This window comes from Drepanopeziza brunnea (assembly GCF_022702325.1).
Source record: "Drepanopeziza brunnea f. sp. 'multigermtubi' strain 214-2 chromosome Unknown ctg11, whole genome shotgun sequence".
In the NCBI taxonomy this organism is placed as follows: Eukaryota; Fungi; Ascomycota; class Leotiomycetes; order Helotiales; family Drepanopezizaceae; genus Drepanopeziza; species Drepanopeziza brunnea.
The window spans coordinates 105,939-126,885 of record NW_027094074.1 but is presented as its reverse complement, the minus strand read 5'-3'; the positions used below and the strand labels follow the sequence as shown (position 1 = coordinate 126,885).

General features: G+C 50.3%; 6 protein-coding genes across 6 annotated transcripts; 2 read left to right on the top strand and 4 right to left on the bottom strand.

The window, feature by feature from the left end:
- Positions 1–190: 190 nt before the first annotated feature.
- Positions 191–3,310, bottom strand: L3040_006321 (uncharacterized protein; the record flags this gene model as incomplete). Its single annotated transcript, XM_007289108.2, has 3 exons — positions 191–1,772; positions 1,820–2,213; positions 2,263–3,310. The coding sequence occupies 3 exons, from the start codon at positions 3,308–3,310 to the stop codon at positions 191–193; spliced, it is 3,024 nt and encodes a 1,007-aa protein (XP_007289170.2).
- Positions 3,311–3,816: 506 nt separating this feature from the next.
- Positions 3,817–8,989, top strand: L3040_006320 (uncharacterized protein; the record flags this gene model as incomplete). The annotated part of the gene is made up of 6 exons (XM_066154065.1): positions 3,817–4,262; positions 4,325–5,121; positions 5,180–6,211; positions 6,265–8,033; positions 8,089–8,436; positions 8,495–8,989. 6 exons carry the CDS (start codon positions 3,817–3,819, stop codon positions 8,987–8,989), a joined length of 4,887 nt encoding a protein of 1,628 aa, XP_066011055.1.
- A 3,064-nt stretch (positions 8,990–12,053) lies between these two features.
- Positions 12,054–13,333, bottom strand: L3040_006319 (uncharacterized protein; the record flags this gene model as incomplete). The annotated part of the gene is made up of 2 exons (XM_007289106.1): positions 12,054–12,740; positions 12,836–13,333. The coding sequence occupies 2 exons, from the start codon at positions 13,331–13,333 to the stop codon at positions 12,054–12,056; spliced, it is 1,185 nt and encodes a 394-aa protein (XP_007289168.1).
- Positions 13,334–14,692: 1,359 nt separating this feature from the next.
- On the bottom strand, positions 14,693–15,543 carry L3040_006318 (uncharacterized protein; the record flags this gene model as incomplete). The annotated part of the gene is made up of 5 exons (XM_066154064.1): positions 14,693–14,814; positions 14,915–15,109; positions 15,200–15,229; positions 15,311–15,323; positions 15,532–15,543. The coding sequence occupies 5 exons, from the start codon at positions 15,541–15,543 to the stop codon at positions 14,693–14,695; spliced, it is 372 nt and encodes a 123-aa protein (XP_066011054.1).
- Positions 15,544–16,097: 554 nt separating this feature from the next.
- On the bottom strand, positions 16,098–16,813 carry L3040_006317 (uncharacterized protein; the record flags this gene model as incomplete). Its single annotated transcript, XM_066154063.1, has 5 exons — positions 16,098–16,198; positions 16,253–16,380; positions 16,440–16,496; positions 16,670–16,693; positions 16,776–16,813. The coding sequence occupies 5 exons, from the start codon at positions 16,811–16,813 to the stop codon at positions 16,098–16,100; spliced, it is 348 nt and encodes a 115-aa protein (XP_066011053.1).
- A 1,227-nt stretch (positions 16,814–18,040) lies between these two features.
- L3040_006316 (uncharacterized protein) lies at positions 18,041–20,736 on the top strand (the record flags this gene model as incomplete). Its single annotated transcript, XM_066154062.1, has 4 exons — positions 18,041–19,764; positions 20,187–20,280; positions 20,329–20,378; positions 20,433–20,736. 4 exons carry the CDS (start codon positions 18,041–18,043, stop codon positions 20,734–20,736), a joined length of 2,172 nt encoding a protein of 723 aa, XP_066011052.1.
- Positions 20,737–20,947: the final 211 nt, after the last annotated feature.

Here is a 20,947-nt window from a genome sequence, read left to right as displayed (position 1 = left end):
TGCAAAGCTCAGCGATACAGATAAATATCTTTCGAATCGTTACATTTTCTATTGGCTTTTAGGAAGCATATCCGTAACTAGGGCTCCTATCCCGGACGACATATCGTCCACCCCAATCAACTCACCCCCTCGCACATCTAGCCTTCGTGGAAGTATCTTGCAGTATAAGAGCATTAGTTAGATTCGCCGGCTACGTGCTGGCATGACTCTGACACCAATTCACCCAATCCACGAAGAAGCTCGCCTGCATCTTCACGTCCCCCGTTACCCAAGCAACCTGCGAGTCGCGATACACCGTCGCAACTTTCTTCACGGTCCCTTTATCCGCCCGATACAAACTCGACGCAATTAGTAGACTCGCACTGCTGGCCGCTCTAGCGTACAAATGCGACGGATCTTTCGCCGCTTCTCCATGAACAGTCTTGAGCAACTCGATCAGCTCCTTAACATTGATATCGCAAGCCCCCTCCTTCTTTGCGCCCTTCGCTAACACCAAGACGATATTGTAAGCCTTTTCAGCCAACTGCTTCGTCTTTGTCGTCCTCATTAGGTGCAATAGGGGAAGCAGCATTCCAAATGCAAGAGGACTCGACGATTGTTTCTTGGCGTAGATATCCAGGAGATCGAGAACGCGAATCTTGAAATTGACCATTGTCTCCTTCGCATCTTTCTGCTCTTGTTTCTTGTTAGGTGTTTTCTTGCGCGCAGTGAAGATCTCCACAATTTTTGCGTCAAGGGCCATCATTTCCGAGTCAGTCATATCAGCGTCGCTATCCTCATCATCGTCAGCGCCTTCTCCAATGGCATGGGTTCCCAGAGCCTGTGCCAAAGCTATGTTGAGCTTCTTTGATTCTTCATCTTCCTCGTCGTCATCGGATATTTCTTCATCGTGATCATCGCCTTCCGAGCTGTCGGCATCCTCGTCCAGGTGTCCGTTTAAGTGACCTTCGTCGGCTTCCATGTCAATCACTTCAACGTCAGAATCATCTTCGTCAGCGTCGATGTCCATATCATCTCCATCTTCCGGCTCTTGGTCGAAGAGCTCTTGTTGTCCTCTCAGACTCTCGCCAGATTCTAGGACATCTGTCATCAATTTCAATCCACCTGCTGTCATGTCTCCTATAAATGCACCGAAGACATGCTGTGTGACTTTCCGCAGAAGAGCGGATGGCTTAGATATGAAAGATAGCAGCAATTCAATCAAGACTTCGGATGCATCAACATCAGAGTCCTCGGTCTCCTTATGACGGATAAGCTTATCGTAGCAGAGCTTCAGCTCGTCTAGGATGGAAACGGCTTCCGAGTCGCCGTTATACAGCTGGAAGACAACCAGCGAATAGAGTAGCGCCAAAGCTTGTAGTGGAGCCTGGTTCTCGGAACTTACTTTCTTAACCTTCTTTAAGATCTTCTCGACAGTTGCGATTGCATGATCCTTGGTTTTTGTAAGCTCCTTATCCATCTGAATAGCATCGGGTGCGAAGGATGTCAGAAGATCGCAAGGGTATGTATAGCCTCTGAGATCAGATAGTAGATGACCAAGTGCTGACATTAGGCGACTTCTGAAGACGGTGCGAGTCTTCTCGGACAAGGAGGGTTTGCACTTGGCATTCTGGCCGTAGGCGAATTTGGCGAGGATCGGAAGAGCATTCTCTTTGACCCAGTCAACATTTTTTGTATCGTCAGTAGGGTTGACCTTTCGAATCATGTTGAGCATGTGGTCACCGAGAATGGTTCTGCGCATGTCGGCTTCTTTGATGAGATCAGAGTCGGTTCTGGGTCGGTTAGCCTCGGAAAAATATTAGATAAGGGAAGAACTCACGGAACAAGTGAGAGTGCGGGTTCCTTGAGTATTTCAATTACGGCTGCAGCGCTGTTACAATCGACTAAGCCCAGAAGTTTCTCAATCGTCTTGGTCTTAGTCACTCTGTCAAAGTTGTAAGTTCCGTGGCCAGCGATCAGGCATGGCAGTATGGTCGGCAATAAGTTGGGGTTCGTTTCTACGGCACGAACGAGCACTTTCAAGGACTTGTCTGCTGCCCGGTGCAGGAAACGATCCTTTTCTTGGACGTGATTGATAAGACATCGGACGAGGTTGTGACTAAATACGGATGGAAGAAGTTCGCCGTATGATGTCGCATCCTCTATGACTTTCTGGAACAACAGAAACCCCCAAAATTTCCGCTCTCTGGAAGCACTGGCGGAGAAGAGGTTCTCTGTTAAATTCAGCATACCAAGCAGGATACAGGGCTAGGAAAATCGTACCATCGACTGCCACCTTCCAGAAATTCCCGAAATCTGATTTGATGCCGTGCACCTTGTTTTTATCACCTGCAACGAACTGCGCCAACACAATGGTCCAAGCGAAATGAAGCTGGGCGTTCCAGTTTCCAGTCTGCTTCGCCTGTTGGTTTTTGACCGATGCATCGTCGGACGAGCTTTCCTTCAACGCCTTCCCGAGTGCCTTCAGATGCTCCAATGGATTTCCGCTCGTACCCCATGGTTTGCTTGGAAATTTCATGTCGGGGAATTGATTCCTCGCCGTAATCCAGACACCAACTCCCTCCGGTGATAACGCTAAGCCATCATTTTGTAGTTGTTGCAGCGTAAATTCAGCCTGGGTTTGGCTCATCTGAGCAAGAGCCTTCGTGATAGCCCATCCGCACTGCTCCCGAGTCCATGGTTTCCTCGTCGCCAGGTCGATGAACATTTGCAGTATGGTATTCCACTTATCGTCGTCTCCAAACAGAACTTTGGCCCCTACGAAACACTCCAGCCCAAAAAGCAGACCCAGGAAGTGATCCTTCTCTTCCTGTCCACTCAAATCTCCGTCGGGTTTCGTTTTCGCGACCAAGATGCCTAAAACCTTGTCGAAGTCCAGGCCCGGGTATTTCGTCGCGACCAGATTCTTGGTTCCATATAATTGTCCAATTACTTCCGTCAAGACCAGACTGATGCCTAGCCGTGCGCATTTCCTACCACTCGCAAGACTCCGAAATAGTCGTCTCTCGAGATGTCGCTGTAGAGTCGGCTCCTCCACACCCTCTCCCCCGAGCAGACCGGCCAGAACTGCATTGGCTGCGCTAATGCGTTCTTCGAGATCCTCGCTGCCCAGCAGCGCATAAAGATCGACCTCGCGCTTCAAGTCGGCTCCTTTCGCGTTGTCAAGGAAGGGGGAGAGATCGAGAGGGGCTGCTGCAACCGCGGCTTTGGCTGTAGCCTTTTCTTGTTTTTCGGCAGTCTTTTGCAGTTTCGTTGGGTTGCGGTCTGGTGCAGGGCCGTCTCTCAATGCGCGCTTTCGTTTCTGTGCCATTGTGACGGTGATGATGGTTAAGTGGGAATCCAGCTGGCGTTCGAGGGCAAGCTTTAAAATATTTTGGAGATTCTGTGTTCTGCCGCCCACACCGCCTCGAGCGAGATGTACATGGCTAGTCTCTGTCAGTGTCAGGACTCAGGCCCGTATTTACATTCCAAACTCTAAATACACATCAATTTGATGTTTCTTTCCATTGTACATGTTCCTAAGAAGTATATCCTCATTTCCACTAATTCAACCACCACTACTGTACAATAAAAACTTATACTTCAGCAAGTTCCATAATGATTCCACACGTGACACGTGATGTCGTTGCACTAACTAACTAATTGCCGCCACTCATGACCTGTTCATCCCACGTATCAATGATCTTCCTTCCGACCTCTCATCAGGATGCATCCCAACTCTTCTGGGGTTTCCAAGACTGCCATTTGGTCTTGAAAGTATTGGGAATTCGGCTCTTCGTTACCTGGCGTCTACTCTCCTAGGGAATCTCCAGCACTATGGATCCTCTGTCTGCCCTTGGGGCAGTAGCGGCAATTCTGCAGCTTGGGCAGACAGCCTTCACACTATCCAAGACTCTCTACTCACTCAACTCAGCCCTCTCTTCAGCTTCCGAAGATATTCAAATCCTAGCCGATGATCTCAGGACCTTTTCCCAATCTCTTACCCTTCTGTCGCGCTTGCTAGAGGGCAGCAGAACCTGGCATTCGGACGATATCTATGATCTGACCACGAAAATCATCAAAGACTGTGCTGAACTTTACATTAAAATAGACAAGATCCTTGCCAAGCTCGGTGCTCATGGGAAGAGCAGTTGGAAGTTGAAGGTCAAGTTTGTATATAAGGAAGGAGACATCCGAAAGTTATTGAAGCGACTGAGGGATATGAAGGGGACCCTCGCAACTATTTTGATGAGCTTACAGGTTGATCTTCAATTGTCGCTGCTGTGAGTCTTGTTTCGCTTTTGGGCTGATGTGGATGTGGCTTCCTCAGGCTGACTTGGCTTAGGAACATCTCTAGCCCCAGTAGCTTCAGCTCCAACAGGGCACAAGCAAGCTTAGAGACATCACGGTTGCCCGCCAGCGTGAAGACGCCAGAGGGTGCACATCCAGCTGTTGGGTCTAGCGATTTATTGCCAAAGTATACTGCCACTGAGAAGCCCCTCGAGATACATCACAGCAAACTCGCCCTCTCATCAACTCTGCACGAAGAAAATGAATTCCAGGAAGCATGTGGAATTCTTTCCAACCCCGCTGAGCCAATGAAGCCAACTAGGTCAGTGGAACCTGCTCTTGAGACGACATCCAGTCCGGTCATCGTAGCAGAAAGCTTCATGATGATGACCCCTGCTGAGAGTATGCCGAGCGTCTCCTCACGCAAAGCAGTATCAAGGGCAATAGAACCAGAGACGCGAAGTCAAAATGATCCTCCGCCCCCCGAGCAAAGCATAATGCAGGTGGACGAAGTCGCAAACGCAAGAACTGACCATGCATCCGACACCAGGAGCTTGAAGTCATCTTCATCCTCTGAGAGCTTTGAAAGTGCCAGATCTATCCTTGATACGCAATTGGAAGTCGCTCGAAAGGTCAAGGCTATCCAGAATGTACTACATGCATTTTGTATTGCGCTTCAAGTGCTTGGCAATCTGGTTGAAAGCCGCATTCCAGAACGGGAGGGGAGCTTGTACTCCTCGGCAATGGACCTTGAGGCTACACTTGATGAGTGTAAAAACGATATTGATGGCAGTCATATCCGCCATTTCAAGGAATATGGCCATTGGTATATCGCTACCTTTACGGAAGAGCGTAAGTGCCAAAAGCTCTGTCGCAGACAATTTGTCTAGCTGACATCAACGTCATATAGATTCAACCAAAATTCAAAGCTTCGGAACCAGCCTCATGCAGAATGTTGTGATGAAACTGCACGAGTACTCCGCTGAGTACGAAGAGCTGCGGCCCTCTATCTTCCGAGAGATGTCTGCTTGTTCTGCGAATGTCAGGCAAAGGACGATTTCATACCTCGATAATCTTGGTAGATGCGCAATAGGGCCGCAACCCAAGTCGGCCTACGGCAATATCCAAGTTAGTTTACGCAAATCTGCTAATACTGACGATGTTATTCAAGTTCCGAATCCGAGTATCCACCAAGAGCCCGCAATTACGACACAAGTAAGTCTGGGCCAGGTGCCGCGACGAGTCTCTCCGGGCTTCTCTCCAACCAGTCCGTTATACTGTTCTACTCCACCCAACATGGGACTTCCAACTCCCCCGGGCTTCTTCCCAGTTGGTCCGAGATATGGTCCCGCTTCTCCGAGTTATAGTCCAGCAAGCAGCCCGAAGCTTTCCTCGACTTGGCCAAATTGGATCCCGGCTTCCCCGAAAAGGTTTCCGCAAACGCTCACAGGCTTCACCATAGAAACTCCTAACGGGTATTTGACTGCCGCCGCCAGTAATTACGAACAGACTGCGGTCCCAGCGAGAGCTAATATTGCCAAATACCACAATGCCGGAGATTCGGCTCAGGGGTCCGCTGCGCATACTATGGATGTATTACGAGATTTCGACTTTGACAGCTTTCTCCGCGAAGAAGACGGTACATGCTCTTTCGAAAATGGTGAGAAAAAAGCCGACGATTTAAACACCGATCTTGATGTGGATGTGTCTACATCGAAGCAGTTTGCTACAAAGAAACCACAGGGAGATGGAAGTATAAGTGGACTCCGTCAATTTCCGATTGCCATATCCGGGAAACCGAACCACGGGCCCGCGCTAATACCAGGTACAAGCGAGACGATCGACAGTCCAGCAAACTTGAATCAAAACTCGAGCAAGGTTTCCGATTCAGCTGAGCGGATGAGAATACCGGTAGCATACAGAAGAGCGCAGCGTGGTTATCGTAAGTGTAAGGCCTCACCGATATTCCGCGGCCTGTTTCTGAATTAATTCTAGGCAATAAAAGGCAAAAACGTTTTGAGGACTTTGAAAGAAGTACTGCTGGACCAGCTTCAGATCCGCCTCCTCCAAGTCCTCCTGGGCTCTACGAAGAGCATCAAATGGAAATACAATATCAGCATCCGCCAATTGCTTCCAGTAATCCTTTTCACGATTCTCAGAGGCAGCTAATGCTCTATCAACAGCAACAAAAGAAACGAGACTTAACAGCCGCTCAGGAATATGAGCCGAGGACAAAATCCAATGCTTTAACTTTTAAACACCCATCAACGGATTATCCAAATCAGCCAATCCTCGAACAGCAGCAGAAGAAACGCAGAACGATGACAACGCAAGGAAGTGACCAGGTTAACGAAAGCTCGATAGCCGAAATTCCTAGCAGATTCGAGGACTATGAAATTCATTTAATGCTTCTTGAACAGCAGCTGAAGAAACGGCATATGGTTGGTACTCGAGAACAGAGTGAGGTCGACGAAGAAAATGACGGCCCAAAACTCTTGAGCAGATCTAAAACTTCTGCTGAAGATCCGAAACATGATCTGGAATCGGCCCATGTTCGCACTCTCTCTGCAAATGACTCGAGTGCGTCTAATATACCTACTACGCTGTCGACTACGGGCCCACCGATCTTGATTCATGGTGACATTGTGCCCCTCCCATCATGGGCGCCTCCCGGGCCCGGGCTAGATCCCTCACTTGAAGACAACCCCCATGGCACCGACTACGAACTTCAGCCTCGCGGCATGGAGTCCTTCACTTCAACCCCTGGGATACCCAAAAACAGCGAGCAAGCTCCAGATAATACTAGAGCAAGCTGGAAGTTTGACTACTCCAAGGAAGCATATCAAAAGCGGGTCGACTTGCTAGGGAAGCTACGATACCAAGGCAACTCAGAAGCTGACATGTGGGATAAAACGCATGATAGCACCCGCGATCGAATAAGCGAAGAGGAGAAGATAGCGGACGAAGCAGTTTCTGTGCTGCTAAAGCTAGACCCTGAGCGGAAATCCAAGTCTCCTGTCCAAATATTGGCTGCAGACAAGAAGGCAGTGGCTGACTATCAGAAGCTGCTCCTAGACAGGATGAATTGTCGGCATAATCCCAATAGGAAGAAGATGTACCATATTGGTGGCGACAGGAAGCTTGCTGAGGACTCCAAAGAGCATACTCTAGAAAAACGGAACGTTTCTGTGGAATTTGCGGAATCTGAAGGAGAGTTTGATGTTCTGAAAAGCTTTGATTTCGATGCCTTCATGCAACAGAATGAGGATGTCGACAACTTCAATGTCAAAGGCAAGGTTCCGACGGATAATAACAATACGATCAAGGATCCTGAGTCATCTCCTAATACTAGCCCGCTACCCGGTGGTGATATCTCTAAATCCAAGGAGGCTAATAAGAGGCCGTTACATGTCAACAAAAAGCAGCTCCACCGTATTATGAAGCGACGACTTGCGAGGCAGCAGCTAGAGCAGCAACCCGCATCTCAAACGCTCGGTTCTGACAACTCTGATCCTCAAATTCAAGGACGATCAGGCGATAAGCTGAGCCCCCCTCGTGTTCGATTCACAATCCCAAACCCAGACTCAGATGGGAATATCGATATGAGAGACGACGAACACAGACCACCTTCTCGAAGTTCCCCTTTTCTATCGGAAGTCCCCAAGCCTCAAACGGTGGCTTTGAACCACTCGCGAAACGAAGAAGCCATGTCCATGGGAAATTCCACAAGTCTGTCGGCTCGAACAGATATTGTGTATCCTCATGTGAGTAAAGACCAGAAGTCAATACCCCCACGGCTTGAACTGACAGTATTCGTAGAATCTTTCAACTGTCCAGATGAGCCGGCTTTGGTGGCAGACCTACACAGCTTTCAACACTGCTGATTCAAGACGGCATGCGGTGTTCACAATGCTCAAAGTGCAACTTAGATCCGAGTTGGGATTCCATGCTTCTCGATACCCGTCTGATGATGATATCTGCAGGCGGATTGTGGGTAAGGTTAGACCGTTAAGTATCGCGGGCTCTACTTTGCATGAGGATCGTCCCGAGATGAAGGATGTGCTCATCATCCGTGGTGAGATTGTCCGCATAATTATGACTATCGACCAAAAGCTTGGTCTGCAGACCGCGACCCTGGGATGGAGCTGTGTGTGGGTGTTCTTGAGCGTAAGTCTCTTCTCGTCACGAAACATGAGTCACCCTAAAGCAACCTTTGGAACAACAGATTTTCGGTCAACCTCTCAACCATACATCACGCATTTCACCGGAAGCAATGTCGCTGTTTCTAAAGGCTTTCAACCAACTCCAAGAGATCGTCGGCATTGTCACCCGCTACACCGTAATGGAGAATCTCTACCAGCAAGCAATCAGCAGCGGCACCCAGATTAGGCTATCGCTCAAGCCGGAGTATCAAGCCTCTTTACAGTCGCTCTGTTCGTCTATTCTAGAGTGGTTTGCTGCTTCTTGCGAGGTAGGTAGAATTATAGTCGATGCTGGTGATGGATATTGGATCGGGGCAGATGAGGGAGCGAAGAGGTGTGAGGAGCTGATGAAGGCCATTCGGGTGAAGAACAGGGAATGTCAGATCTTCAGAGTGGAGGTTGATGCTGAAAAAGAGGGGGGTGAGAGTTGGACAGAGAGTGATGAGATGGAGTCTGATGATGAGGAGAGTGGAAGTGACGGAAGCTGGCAGGAGATCGATCAAGTAGGGATCAGCTGAATTGGTATCGCACAGGTGAGGTTTTATTCCCAGCTTGGGTCTATGTTGTACTTCATGACATCGAAATGACCGAGGACCAACAAAGACCCAGTGAGGAGGAGGAGCGCTTCGATTTGGAAACAATGGTTGAGTGAATACACGGCACGGAATTGGAAAAGAGCTGCCACTTGGTGCGTGTGCTGCTTTCAGTGGATAATACATCGCACATATCAAAAGTTTTGATCCGTTAGCTCTGCAATTACGGGGAGTGATCGGGCTTGCTGATGTGCACTAGCATACAAGTGGAAGCAGATGTATAAATGACAGCAATAAAGCTGACACTAGTATTTGATAGGCAGTCAGTAAGTGCATTGCCTACCATCATACCCCTTCAATATAACAACGAGCAATGACTCGGCAATCTGCAAGAAGAAAATCCAAGCTGGACGCTCAAGAAATAGGCATAGATTTATTCTACTGTAAATCAAAAATGTCAAATTTATTCGAACGCTATCAAGTTTCCGGCTCTGATTCGCTGCCCAGACCAGAGCTCCAATATCTTGTGTTCGGATCACGTCCCGCACCTGATTCACACTTTGGAAGGCTGGAAATGCTGCTGGTAACTTGCCACTTGTAATCCTCTTTGATGTAACCTTCCAGGATTCGAACAGTAGAATCAAAGCATACAATAATCCTCAATCTCTGCTCTGGGGAAGCCGATAAGAATCGTCAATTAGGAGAGAGAGAGAGAGGACTTCAATGAAAGTGCCCGAATCCGTGCCGTGGCCCTGTTGGCCGTGTTCCAACCCTTCCAAATTGTTGTTGGTGCTGTTCGCGTGAAAATGCTCAGATCAGATCAGATCAGATGCGTATCAACCTCGCCTCTCACCAAGCCTGTCATTCTGGGCTCTCGGGATCCTAGACATGCTGTAGTGAAGGAAGTACCGTGTTCGAATGTAAGTAAGAACTTTGCCGACAGCAACAGTAGAAAAGATAGATAACAAGAGCCAAAAAAAAAAAAAAAAAAAAAAAAAAAAGAACCGGAAATCCTCACAGGCCTATATAAGATATCGAATTCCAAAGTCTTCGTGATCTATACGACATGGCATGGCATGGCAACTCGAAAGATACCGTACCGCTCTTATTGGCCTCTACTCGGATTGACATGACAAGAGCGGATATGCGATGCAAAACAAGCGTGTCAGCCGTGACAGGAGCTCTTCTACAACCAACTCGCTTGCTTATAAAACGTCCTCTTCTCCGAAAAGCTTGAATGAATAACAGACGTCTTCTCTGAGAGGGCGGAGCAAGTAAAGGGGGTTTCAAATCGATGCGATCACCGGTTTACATACTCTTTCCTTCCCTTCTTTCCTTCCTTCTTATTTTCCTTCCTGTCTTCCTTCCTTTCTTCCCATCTAACATCCCTCGTCCTAACCCAAGCTAAGGTACTTACTTCTATTTGTATTCATCCCTCTCATCCATCCCACCCATCTATACATCCCATCTCCCACTTCCCCATTCCCAATCCACAAGCTACAGGTAGGTCTCTAGAAACACGGCGCCTCCATCCACCTTTCCCACCTCCCCACCTCCAAACTACCATCTCGCAACTCCATCCCTATGAAGAAACGCACGCTGTGCGTTCGTGCTGCCATATCCGTCATCTTCACACGACCCACAAAAGCCGGTCTGGCGCTCTCCGCCCTTCGAGCGGATCCGGACGAAGGTCTTACCGCGCCCGAAGAGGTAGGTAGCCTCTCGAGAGATAGCAACCGATAGGCAGATCCGGTCGCAGTTGATTGATTGCCGCGGCGGGGTGGGATGCCCGGCGCAAGAAAATGGAAAAGCAATATCGTGAAAGCAATACGATATATACACATATATGAAAAGTGTAAGAAAGAAAAAAGGAAAGGAAAGATGCCCAGAGGAAGTGTGGGATTGACGGTAGAAACGCAGCGCGATGGTGAGAGCGGGCAAGTGGCAACAAGAATGAATCGCTACATACTCAAAAAAAAGCGTTTTTTTCTATTTTTCGATACCCTTTTTGCTTATTAATATTTGCATGTCTAAACGCAAAGGGCAGTTTGATAATTTGTGGAGAGAGTTAGAGCAAAGTGTGAGTGAAAGACAGGACTGCACTGCACAGTACAAATCGGGGCAATTCAGGCAAGCATGCCCTCTCCATCTCCCAGACTCCCACTCTGATAACAACCTGTCAGTCTGCACATGGATGGATAGGGGGTGCCTTTGTAATATAGAGATCGAGATTCCTCTTCTTCTGATTCGCTCTATCCATTCACCCGGACTAAGCTGAGGATTCTTGGACCGTTGGACCGTCGTCGACCCGTCTGACTAGATCAAAAGTCAAAGTACATAGAAAAGCAGGCAAGCACGACGAGAAGTGATATATAAAATAAAAAAAACGCTCAAGTATTCCACAATTTTTTCCCCCCCAGACTATCTATCCCATCCTCACCCTAACCTCCATTGGAAGAAGAAGCTCGCTCTATAAAAGTCTATAAAAGACAAGCGATCCGGCGGCAGGCGTGAGATACGCGGAAGAACAAGAAGAAAAAAGTCGCGCTCGCATTTTACTTACTCACTATTGTCAATTCAATACAATTCAGTTCAATCCATCAAGCTCTTTTGAAGAGAGCTGTAGAGAGAGAGAGAGAGAGAGAAACCGTGAGGGATATGTATGTTATGCTATGCTTATGCTATGCTATGCGTGCAATCAACGAATGCAATGAGCGCAATGCCACGCCGTGGCGTATACAACCCCAACGCCCAGCGATGTACAAACAGAAATTTGCGTCGAATAACTACCAAAACAACAAAGCAAGAGAAAGAAAAAAAAAAAAAAAAAAAAAAAAAAAAAAAAAAAAAAAAAAAAAAAAAAAAAAAAAAAAAAAAAAAAAAAAAAAAAAAAAGTACGCAGTGCCTATCTATGAACAACCCGAGCCTCTGTACATCACACATACACACTACACCAAACGCCTCTCCCTACCTCCACCAGGACACCGGCCGATCCAAACCAACCAACCAAGGCAGCTAGCTAGCTAGCTATATCCAAAGACTATCCCCCCTAGCTGCGAGGCTTCAAGCCAGGCTGGTCATCGTCGCTTTCGACCTCCGCTTTCTTCGGCGTCGCCCCCGTGCTAGCACTGCCCACCACCGTCGGACTAGTCTCCCCGTCGAATAGGGGATCGTAGTCCTTGCTACCCGTTTGCAGCGCCTTCGCCCTCTTACCGCTCCCGCCGCCTACAGCGTGAGTCGACGTCCGCGTCCTGGATTTGCGCTTGACCTCCTCGGCTTTGACTTCCTCACTCTCCTCGTCACTCCCCACACTCTCATCACCCCGAAGAAACGCTGCTTCCTCCTCTTCTTCCTCGGGAATCGATTCGTGCCCCTCGGGCGTCTGGTTCTTGATAAACGAGTCGATGATGTAGTACTGCGTCGCGTTCATGATGACCGGGAATACCAGCATCACGAAGATGACCTGCAGCACCTCATCGCCTTCGGTCCACCTCAGCGCCCAGTCGCCCACCCGCGATATCCAAGGGAGGACCAGGAAGATGATCAGCACGCAGATCTTCATGCCCATGAGGCCGAGAAAGTAGATGATGGATTGCTTGAGCCACCACCATGCGCGGGGAGGGGAGCCGTAGTTGCCCGAGCGGATAGAGTCCGGGGGCGAGCCGAAGGGGGTGAGTGTGAAGAGGGCGGTGAGGAGGCGGAGGAGGCCGATGAGGATGGGGATGCCGATGGTAGTCTGCCATCCGTTAGCCCAATCCCGAATTATCTCCCAAAATCTGCCTCTCTTGTGGAGTCGATGTGAACGCTGGGCAAGACTTCAGGTGGACCTACATCAATCGCCAGGTTCAGCAGGTAGAAACTACACGGATTTGGCGAATAGTGGGCGTCATCATCCTCCACCATCCTCCTCGCCGCCGCCACGGCCGTCGCGTCCACCTTGATACTAAACTGGCCACTGCTCAACATACTCATGAGCAGATTCGCACTATGCACCAGCACGCTGCCCACCACCTGTTTACTCGCGTCGAAGAACCAGATCTTGAGCGGGCGCTGCGGACGCTCGTGGTACCGCTTGTAGACTAAGGCCATCAGGGCGCAGAGGCCGAGGGAGCCCTGCACCAGGATGGCGAAGGGACCGAGGAGTTCGCACTCGCCATTCTTAGGGGCGCCGTCGTGCGGCGCGGATGTGCTACTGGATGCTGCTACGGCTGCGACGGTGGTGGAGGTGAGGGCAACGGCTGTTGTGAGGGCGGCGGCGAGGAGGGTAGAGGTTGGCGAAGAGGCATTCTCGACGGAGGTGTAGGCCTCGAAGCCGGATGGGGGGAGCATTTATTTCGTCTTGGGAGGTTGAACCTGGTTTCGGATTCGGGTTCAGGTTCAGGTTCCGATTCTGAGATGTGAGGTTGCTTGGTGTTGTCGCGAGGTGCCAGCAGATAATCGCTTGATGTCTTTGATGGAGCTTTTCCGTCCCTCTGGTATGTTCTCTCCACGGTGTCTCCTCCCTCCCTTTGCGTGAAATATTCGTGCCGTCGTACAGGCAATCCGCCTTGCACGTAGCGCGTAGAGTAGGTCCTGGTGGCGGCGGCCCCAAGGCAGAGGGTAGGATGTCCGGTGATGGGATTTGGTTTTAATGCTCCTGAATCAGGGTCTGAGTCTGGACCTTACCTGTGACGCACGCGGCCCTTGATCACAATCAACAACAGGAATGCGGGTATAAAGCAGAAAGGAATGAAGCGGGTTATTGTGATGGTCAAGAAATCGAACAGACAGAGGTACCGGAGAAGGAGACGGAGAAGGAGAAGGAGAAGCAGAAGAGATGAATCGATAACATGCTGAGCAGTCGCACTGCGGACTGTGAGAGGAGGCTTGGGGACAGCTGGGAGGTGGCACTTGGCTAGCGAGCGCTTTGGGGGGGGGCAAAGTCCCGTGCAGCCTTTACATTCAAGGCATATGCATCACGTGATTACCTGTCCGTGTCTTTGTCGATTTTGATGTCTACTTGACTTTCTCCGGGTTCGAATTTCTTCTGGCTGTAATAGAGTCATCGTTGAGGAAGAGAGTGAGGGAGGGAGGGAGTGAGTGTATCCCTATAGCAGGAAGCAAGGGTAACGGCGATTCAACAAGCCGTCAGCCAGCTGGACGCAGTCTTTATATACAGTCGCAGTTCTGACTTGGCCTGACTCGGTGCCCTCTGCCAATAAGCGGCACAGGATTAGACATTGCAGAATCTCGAGTCGTCCCATCTCGGGTACTCCAGATTCTCTACGAAGGAGCGGGATGGAGAAACGCAAACACCAACACCGTATCTCCGTTCCACAAACACCCGGCAGCATCTGGCATCCGCGCGATGGAAATGTCACCAAAACAAGTGTGTCTAGTGCAAGAGTTCACAGGGAAGCATCGATTCATTCCATCGTTATCATCATCAACATCAACATCAACATCCCCGCATCGCATCGCAGCATCACCTGGTATCTCCCACCCCATCCCATCCGATCCCTAATATGAACGACGAAGAAAAGGAGGAAAAGAAAAGAAAGGAAACCACTGCTTGCTGGCGTCCGAAAGCCCCCCCTGCCTCGCACAATCCACGCATCACATCACAGCTCAGCTCAGCTCGGCTCAGCTCAGCTCGGCTCAGCTCAGCTCAGCGTTGCCCACTCACACCCGCCGACCCGAGCCGCGAGGCTATGTAGGAGATGTGGTGTATCGTATTGCCGAGAAAACCCGAGTGGTGCCAGATGTGACATGATGCGAGTCGATAGGAGAGGGGACAAGCGACCGTGTGCTGCTGCCTAGTTGGGGCATGACTGGAGGTAATTCATCCATCAGCTCTCCACTCACTCTCATCAACACACAGGGGGACGCGTGGGCGAGGAAAGGAAGAGCAGGAGGAGGGAGAGGACGTACCGCGCCGCAGGAGCCACAGCTCTTGGTGCCGTCGGAGGTGGCACCGCACTTGGGGCAGGAGTCGTGCTTCATCTTGGCTGTGGGTGGTCGCGTTGTTGGAGTTTGGAGATGCTTGGTTGGGGTTGGGGTTGGGGTTGGAGTTGGAGTTGGAGTTGGAGTTGGAGAAGTGGAAACTGAAGAGATACCGGGACTGCTCTTGTTATTATGCAGCGAGAGGGCGTAGTCAGCAAAGAGACAAGTAGTACCGGGACTTAGTAAGAGGCCAGGTGCGGGGGAACTACTTACCGGTAACCTCGATCCGATAGGGCAGCCAATCTACGGTGGGCACGTGGACTCGTCAGTACGGTACGGAGTGAGTAGGTAGAGAGATGCAGATACAGTAGTACCGGTACTTACAGTAGTAGTACCGCTAAGTGAGGGATCTTCATACGGGATCTTCCTGGGGCCTTATCTCATCTCCCCCCCCCATTGCTCGCTCGCTCGCCCCGCACAAGCCCATTGCTTGCACGCACCGGAAACTGGGCGGGAAGTGAGAAATACCGAGACCAAAAGCTGGCATGGACCATGACATGAGAGAGTGCCCCCAAACAATCCAATCTTGAATCTCCGCCAGGTACCCCATCCAACATGGCCCCTTCGTGTCTTGTTTCGGTCATGGAGGCATTGAGAGAGAGAGAGAGAGAGAGAGAGAGAGAGAGAGAGAGAGAGAGAGAGTCTGGTCGTCGTGCCCAGTCCGAAGACAAAAAGCCCAAATGTATGTCAATTTGAAAGCCTATCAAACAAGCGACCGGGCCGATTTAATATGCAAGCAGCAGCGCATGTGCCTAAGACCAAAAGCAGAATGCCCAGCCATATGTCTTCATCAGACAAGCCAACCGCGACCGGCGGAATCAGCGTAAACAGTCAATCAGAGAAAGCCATGTCGTCGTCGCATCCCCCCTCCCAACGCCTATCTCAAGTGAAGCAAGCCCCTAACGAAACCAAGGAAAGAAGATTTTCTAGTTATAGCATTCGGTGAATGTGATAGAAGATGCCCTTTTCCCACAGAAGAACCAGTGCTCGCACTGCCCTCCCGCAAGTCGGACATGTGCGTAGACGGGCCTACGATGGGCCTGGCTGTTGGAGTGCGCGTTGTCGATGCGTGTGTTGATTCTCCAGACGCATTCGCAGGCCCGTCTACATGTTATTCGATACCGTGCTTTTTCTTGAGCTGCTCTAAATTCTCCTTGCGGGCCTCCATGTCCTCTTTCGAGCGGGCCATCTTGTCTGGCTGGTGGTATAGTACTGCAGGTCCTGTTAGAGATGGTCGTGTGCCGGTGGTCGGGCTGGGGAACGTACCGACGAGGTACCGATTTTGAAAATTGAAGCCGTTCAGCTTGTCGCACGCCTGCTTCGCATCCATGACGTCCTCATAGACCACGAATGCCGTGCCCTTGGTATTGTTGGCGATGCCCTGGCGGATTTGTCTGCCTCGTAGTCAGCACCTTCGTCCATCCCTTCGAGGGGGCCGTAGCGTGGGACGTACCGGATAGGCCCAAACTTGCCAAACAGATCGAAAAGTTCCTCCACCGCGACGTTGTAGCTGTTTCCCGTCAGTATATTTTCACCCTCATCTTCTCCTAATCTTCTCCCTCATCGTCACCCCTCCGCCATCTGCCGAGCGCGTGTGTCTGTCTTTGTGTAGGTATGTGTATATGTATATATGTACATGTATACATGGTTAGGCAGATGCCTGGGCTGGGGGCTTCGACGGACCTCAAATTCTTGATGAACAAAGCACTACACAGGTGTTAGCATGGTCCCGCGGTTCCAATTTCAGTTCCAATTCTTCTCTCCGGCATGATTCGTGACGGCGACATACCGATTGACCTCAGGTGCGAGTTTACCACCTCGACTCATAGCTTGGCTGCGGATTGCTGGATATGGTGTGATAAGTAGTGGATGGAGATGGTGGCGAGATCGCGATGTGGTACGTACAACTAGACATACCAGGTCACGAGAGTGATGAGCTTTGACACTTGTCCGGAAGAGGGAAAAGATGGGGTAGCCAGCTAGCGTCTTTCAGGACTAGGCTAGTGGAGGCAGTGAGTTTCAGTCCTGATGGCCCATCTTTCGGTTTATATTTCTTCCCGTTCAAGTCACCTGATCATGGGGATTGATCTATCACGTTACCATCGCGGATAAATCATCCTCCGAGGATCTGAGCAACCTTCCCTCTCTCTCTCTCATCAATCCATCCGGAGAAGAGAAGAACTTCCAAACAGCTTCGCCTTCTACTATACTAGAACTGTAGGTCCAAGACGTGTGCTCGCGATATGGAGTCACTGTCCTTCTTTCTTTCTTCCCCGTCAGTTCCCATCCTAAGCTTACTTCAACTTGGCATTACATATGTATGGTTCTTTGTAACTCTGCTCCTCTGCGGCTGCATCAACTTGATTTTTGATTCTATTCGCAGTGTGCGATGCTCTGGGTATATCAAAGCTCATATGCGAACATTCTTATCCTGTATACTTTGACGCTACAAGGGGATACTGGCAAGTGCTGGCAGGTGTCCGCATATATGAAGACCGGATGTTTTGAGCGCCTTAGGGAAAGGGGACGACAGTTGTATGATATCCCTCCCGAGTTGGAAAGCAGATAACTACAGCAACTTCCTATTTCTCACGGGCCAGAATCCCGATGTTCAGAGTGAGACTGCTCTCTCTGCATTTGATAGAAATTTGCATTGCTTGATTTACCTTATTAGCTACGCTTTCACCCCAGACAGATACTCGAATCTATCGCACGCCGTTCTGGTTCCAGGTTCATCTGATAGCACACTTATGGCTCGTTCCCTCTGCTTTTTGGGCCCGTATCATCTCCGTTTTCTCTCCCACAATTCACCATCTGAAGGGCCGAGGCTCCTCGACATTCACCTCTGGTACATACCTTCTTTTGGCTGGTATATCAGAACCTTCCTCCGCAAACTTCTGCTCCTTCTCTCATAACAGACATACGGAGAGTCCAAGCTTTCAACGCTACCCAGCCATATCAATGCGATCTATCTCTTATCACTCTCGTCACCATTGACTTCGAAGGGTCCTCGCATTCCCAAGCTTACTTCCCTGACAAAACACAATAACAACGATGTCTGTCCAGTCCAGCTCACCCCTCTCCACCCACCTCACCACCCGGAAGAAGCCCCTTCTCTCCTCCGCCGAATTCGAAAAAGCCGCCCGGCGCGACCGCGCCGCCAAAAAGCGCACCGCTTCCAAAAAACAACGAACATTTCCGCCACCCCGCCGCCCTTGGATCTCCAACGACCGCATCGCCAGGCTCCTAACTGAAGCGCAAGCCCAGCACCTCTCACGCCCAAAGGAAGAATTAGAAGAACAAGTGAAGAGCGAGCTGCAGAATGAGTGGTGGCTAATCGTCGAGGACTCGCTCAACCTCTTCTGGGACCGAATACTGTGTCCGGGATGCTGCACCATTTGCGGCGCGGCTGGGTTGGCTGTGAACGGTCAAGGGCAAGGGGCTATAGATGCATGGTTGGAAAACCTCGGAGAGGAGATGGAACAGTGCGATCTGGAAGTGCTGACTGAGGAGAAAGTTGAGAAGTGGGATGATGCGCTCTGGGATATACTCAATGGTATCACAGCGACTCGTAACGGGTTGTGCGTCGCGCAAGCCGAGTTCAAAGCCGCTGCTAAAGCGGAATCCGAGCGCTTGAAATTCGAAGCTCAAGCTCTCAAATCCACCACAGCAGCCGAAACTGCTGTTGAGGAACTGGTAGAGGTAGATCCCCTAGCGGAATTTCAGCAGTTCGCGGCTACTGGATCCCCAACCATGCAGTACAGGGATAGCATGGAGTATGAGCCTGAAGGGTATGGAGAGGCTGCTGATAGCGAGGATGAGAGGGGCGATGTGTTCTCGAATGCGAAGACTGTGAGGAGGAAAAGACAAAAGGTGTTGAGGTGTTTGGAGGTCATCGAGGTGATGCCTCCGATCCAGGAGGTTGATGAGGGGGGCTTATCTCCAGAGGAGAAGTGGCTGGTTGATGAATTGGATGACGAAGAGAGGAGCGAGAATGAAGAGACGATGCCATTTTTTGATGAAAACTTCAAAGCCGGCGAAAGATTTACAAGCAGCGCAGCTGATCAGATCCCGTCTAATCAGCTCGATGAAGATGAAACCACCGAGGTCGAAAAAGCTACAGCATCGACAACATTGAACTCTCAAAATGCCGACTCCTCTGCGTTCCGTCGAATCACGTTGGTAAACGTCAACTCGGACTCGGAAAAACCAGACGCCATAAGTGATGTCAGCAAAGCCGGAGAAATGCAACGCGGACGCAAACGTCAGAGAACAGAGGAGCCTCATATCCCTATCAAGCAATTCAAGCTCGACGACCCAGACTCTGGCCAAGAGGATGAAGACCTAGAGTTGTTCTTCGTCACTGCAGATACCCAAAAGCATAGCGATGTTTCACGAACCCGGCAATCTGACGCGCCGTTGGGTGACGCAGATGTTGAGTCTCTGTTTGCGGGCAGTGACGGGGATGGTTCAGATGAGGATGCTCTCTTCGGTGCAGGTCATGCTGCCATGGACGAGGAGCTTGATATAGATGTGGCTACTTTCTCCGATGCTGACGATGCTGCTGCGTATGAAGAGATGAAGGGCCAGGGGGACACGATCTATCGCACTATCGAAGAGAGCGAGGATGAGGGGGGTGGTGGAGACGTCGAATCGCTGTTTGGGGGCAATGATCATGATCCTATGGATATTGAAGATGCTTGGATAGATTGGGAGAAGGAGGGACATGGGGCTGTGAAACGTGTGGATAGAGAGGAGAGCGAGGAGAGCGAGGAGCTGTGAGGTTGATCTGCGTCGATTTGAAGTGTGTGTCCCATTGCTTTGGATGCTTGCCGCAATCGCTTGTCCCTTTCCTTTTCTTTGGCTTTATATGCATCATGCATTGGATTTGAATAATCAACATATTGCTTCCCAGTCCGAACAGTGATGCTATGCTGCTATGGCCACGCTGCTCGGTCATGTTGTGCTACGAACCATGCCTATGGACACGACGGGAGGCTCCTTGCTCCTTCCCCTACAGGCCAACAGAGAGGCGGCCCTTCTCAGCCACTCCGCTTTCATTTAGGCGAAAGTAGCGTATCACGGGACTGCAGTCCTCTCCGTCTCTATCCCCATCCTCCTTCATCCATTCTTCAATCCCAACTTTGAAGTTTTCATTGACACATTTTCCCACTCCAGCAATCCGATACCTTTGACACAGGACAGCAGCTGACTTCGGCTCATCTCGTCGAACTCGCCTCCAAAATTTTACGTACCGGAACACCAACGTTGGGCAGCGGAAGAAAGCCCTGGGAGTGAGTCGTTGTACCATAGTATTCTATTCCAAACTAACGTATCGCAAGGAATCGTGGCAAGGCCTGGTCACCCTGGAATTGCGTGTGGGAGGCAAGCGGTAAATCTACTCAGCCCATGCGCACCTTCTATTCAACGCATCGCCCTGGTTGAGGAAGCAAGCCAGCGGTATCAAGTCGGGGATATGCAACGATGTTATTCTGCCGCTCGATAACCCGAATGTCATAGAAGACTTCATGAATTGGCTCTACCATGGCCCGGCTGCGTTGGCCACGGTCCTCAAGTCTCGGAGAGTCTCTGACCTGGTGGATCTCCACCTGTTCGCGGACAAATACCAGTGCAGGAACGAGTTGAAGAACGTTACTATGGATGCTATCCAAGATGTTCTTTGCATCGGTTTCATCTTCAACTCAAAGGACACAAAGAGCTACAGACGTAATGCCCGCAGAGGAGATTGAGAGGATCTTTGCTAGTACCAGAGCAAGCTGCAGCAACGCCCCTCTCAGAAAATTTTGCGCCGCAACAATCGCAAATCTGCAGCACTGCCGTCATCAAGACTCTCGCTGGTCTCTTGACACCATTTCAGATATCTTCGACAAGTGCCCGGTCTTCTAAGGGAGTATCTGACCTTGGAGAGAGAACAGGCTGGTACGAGGGGACTCCGCGGAG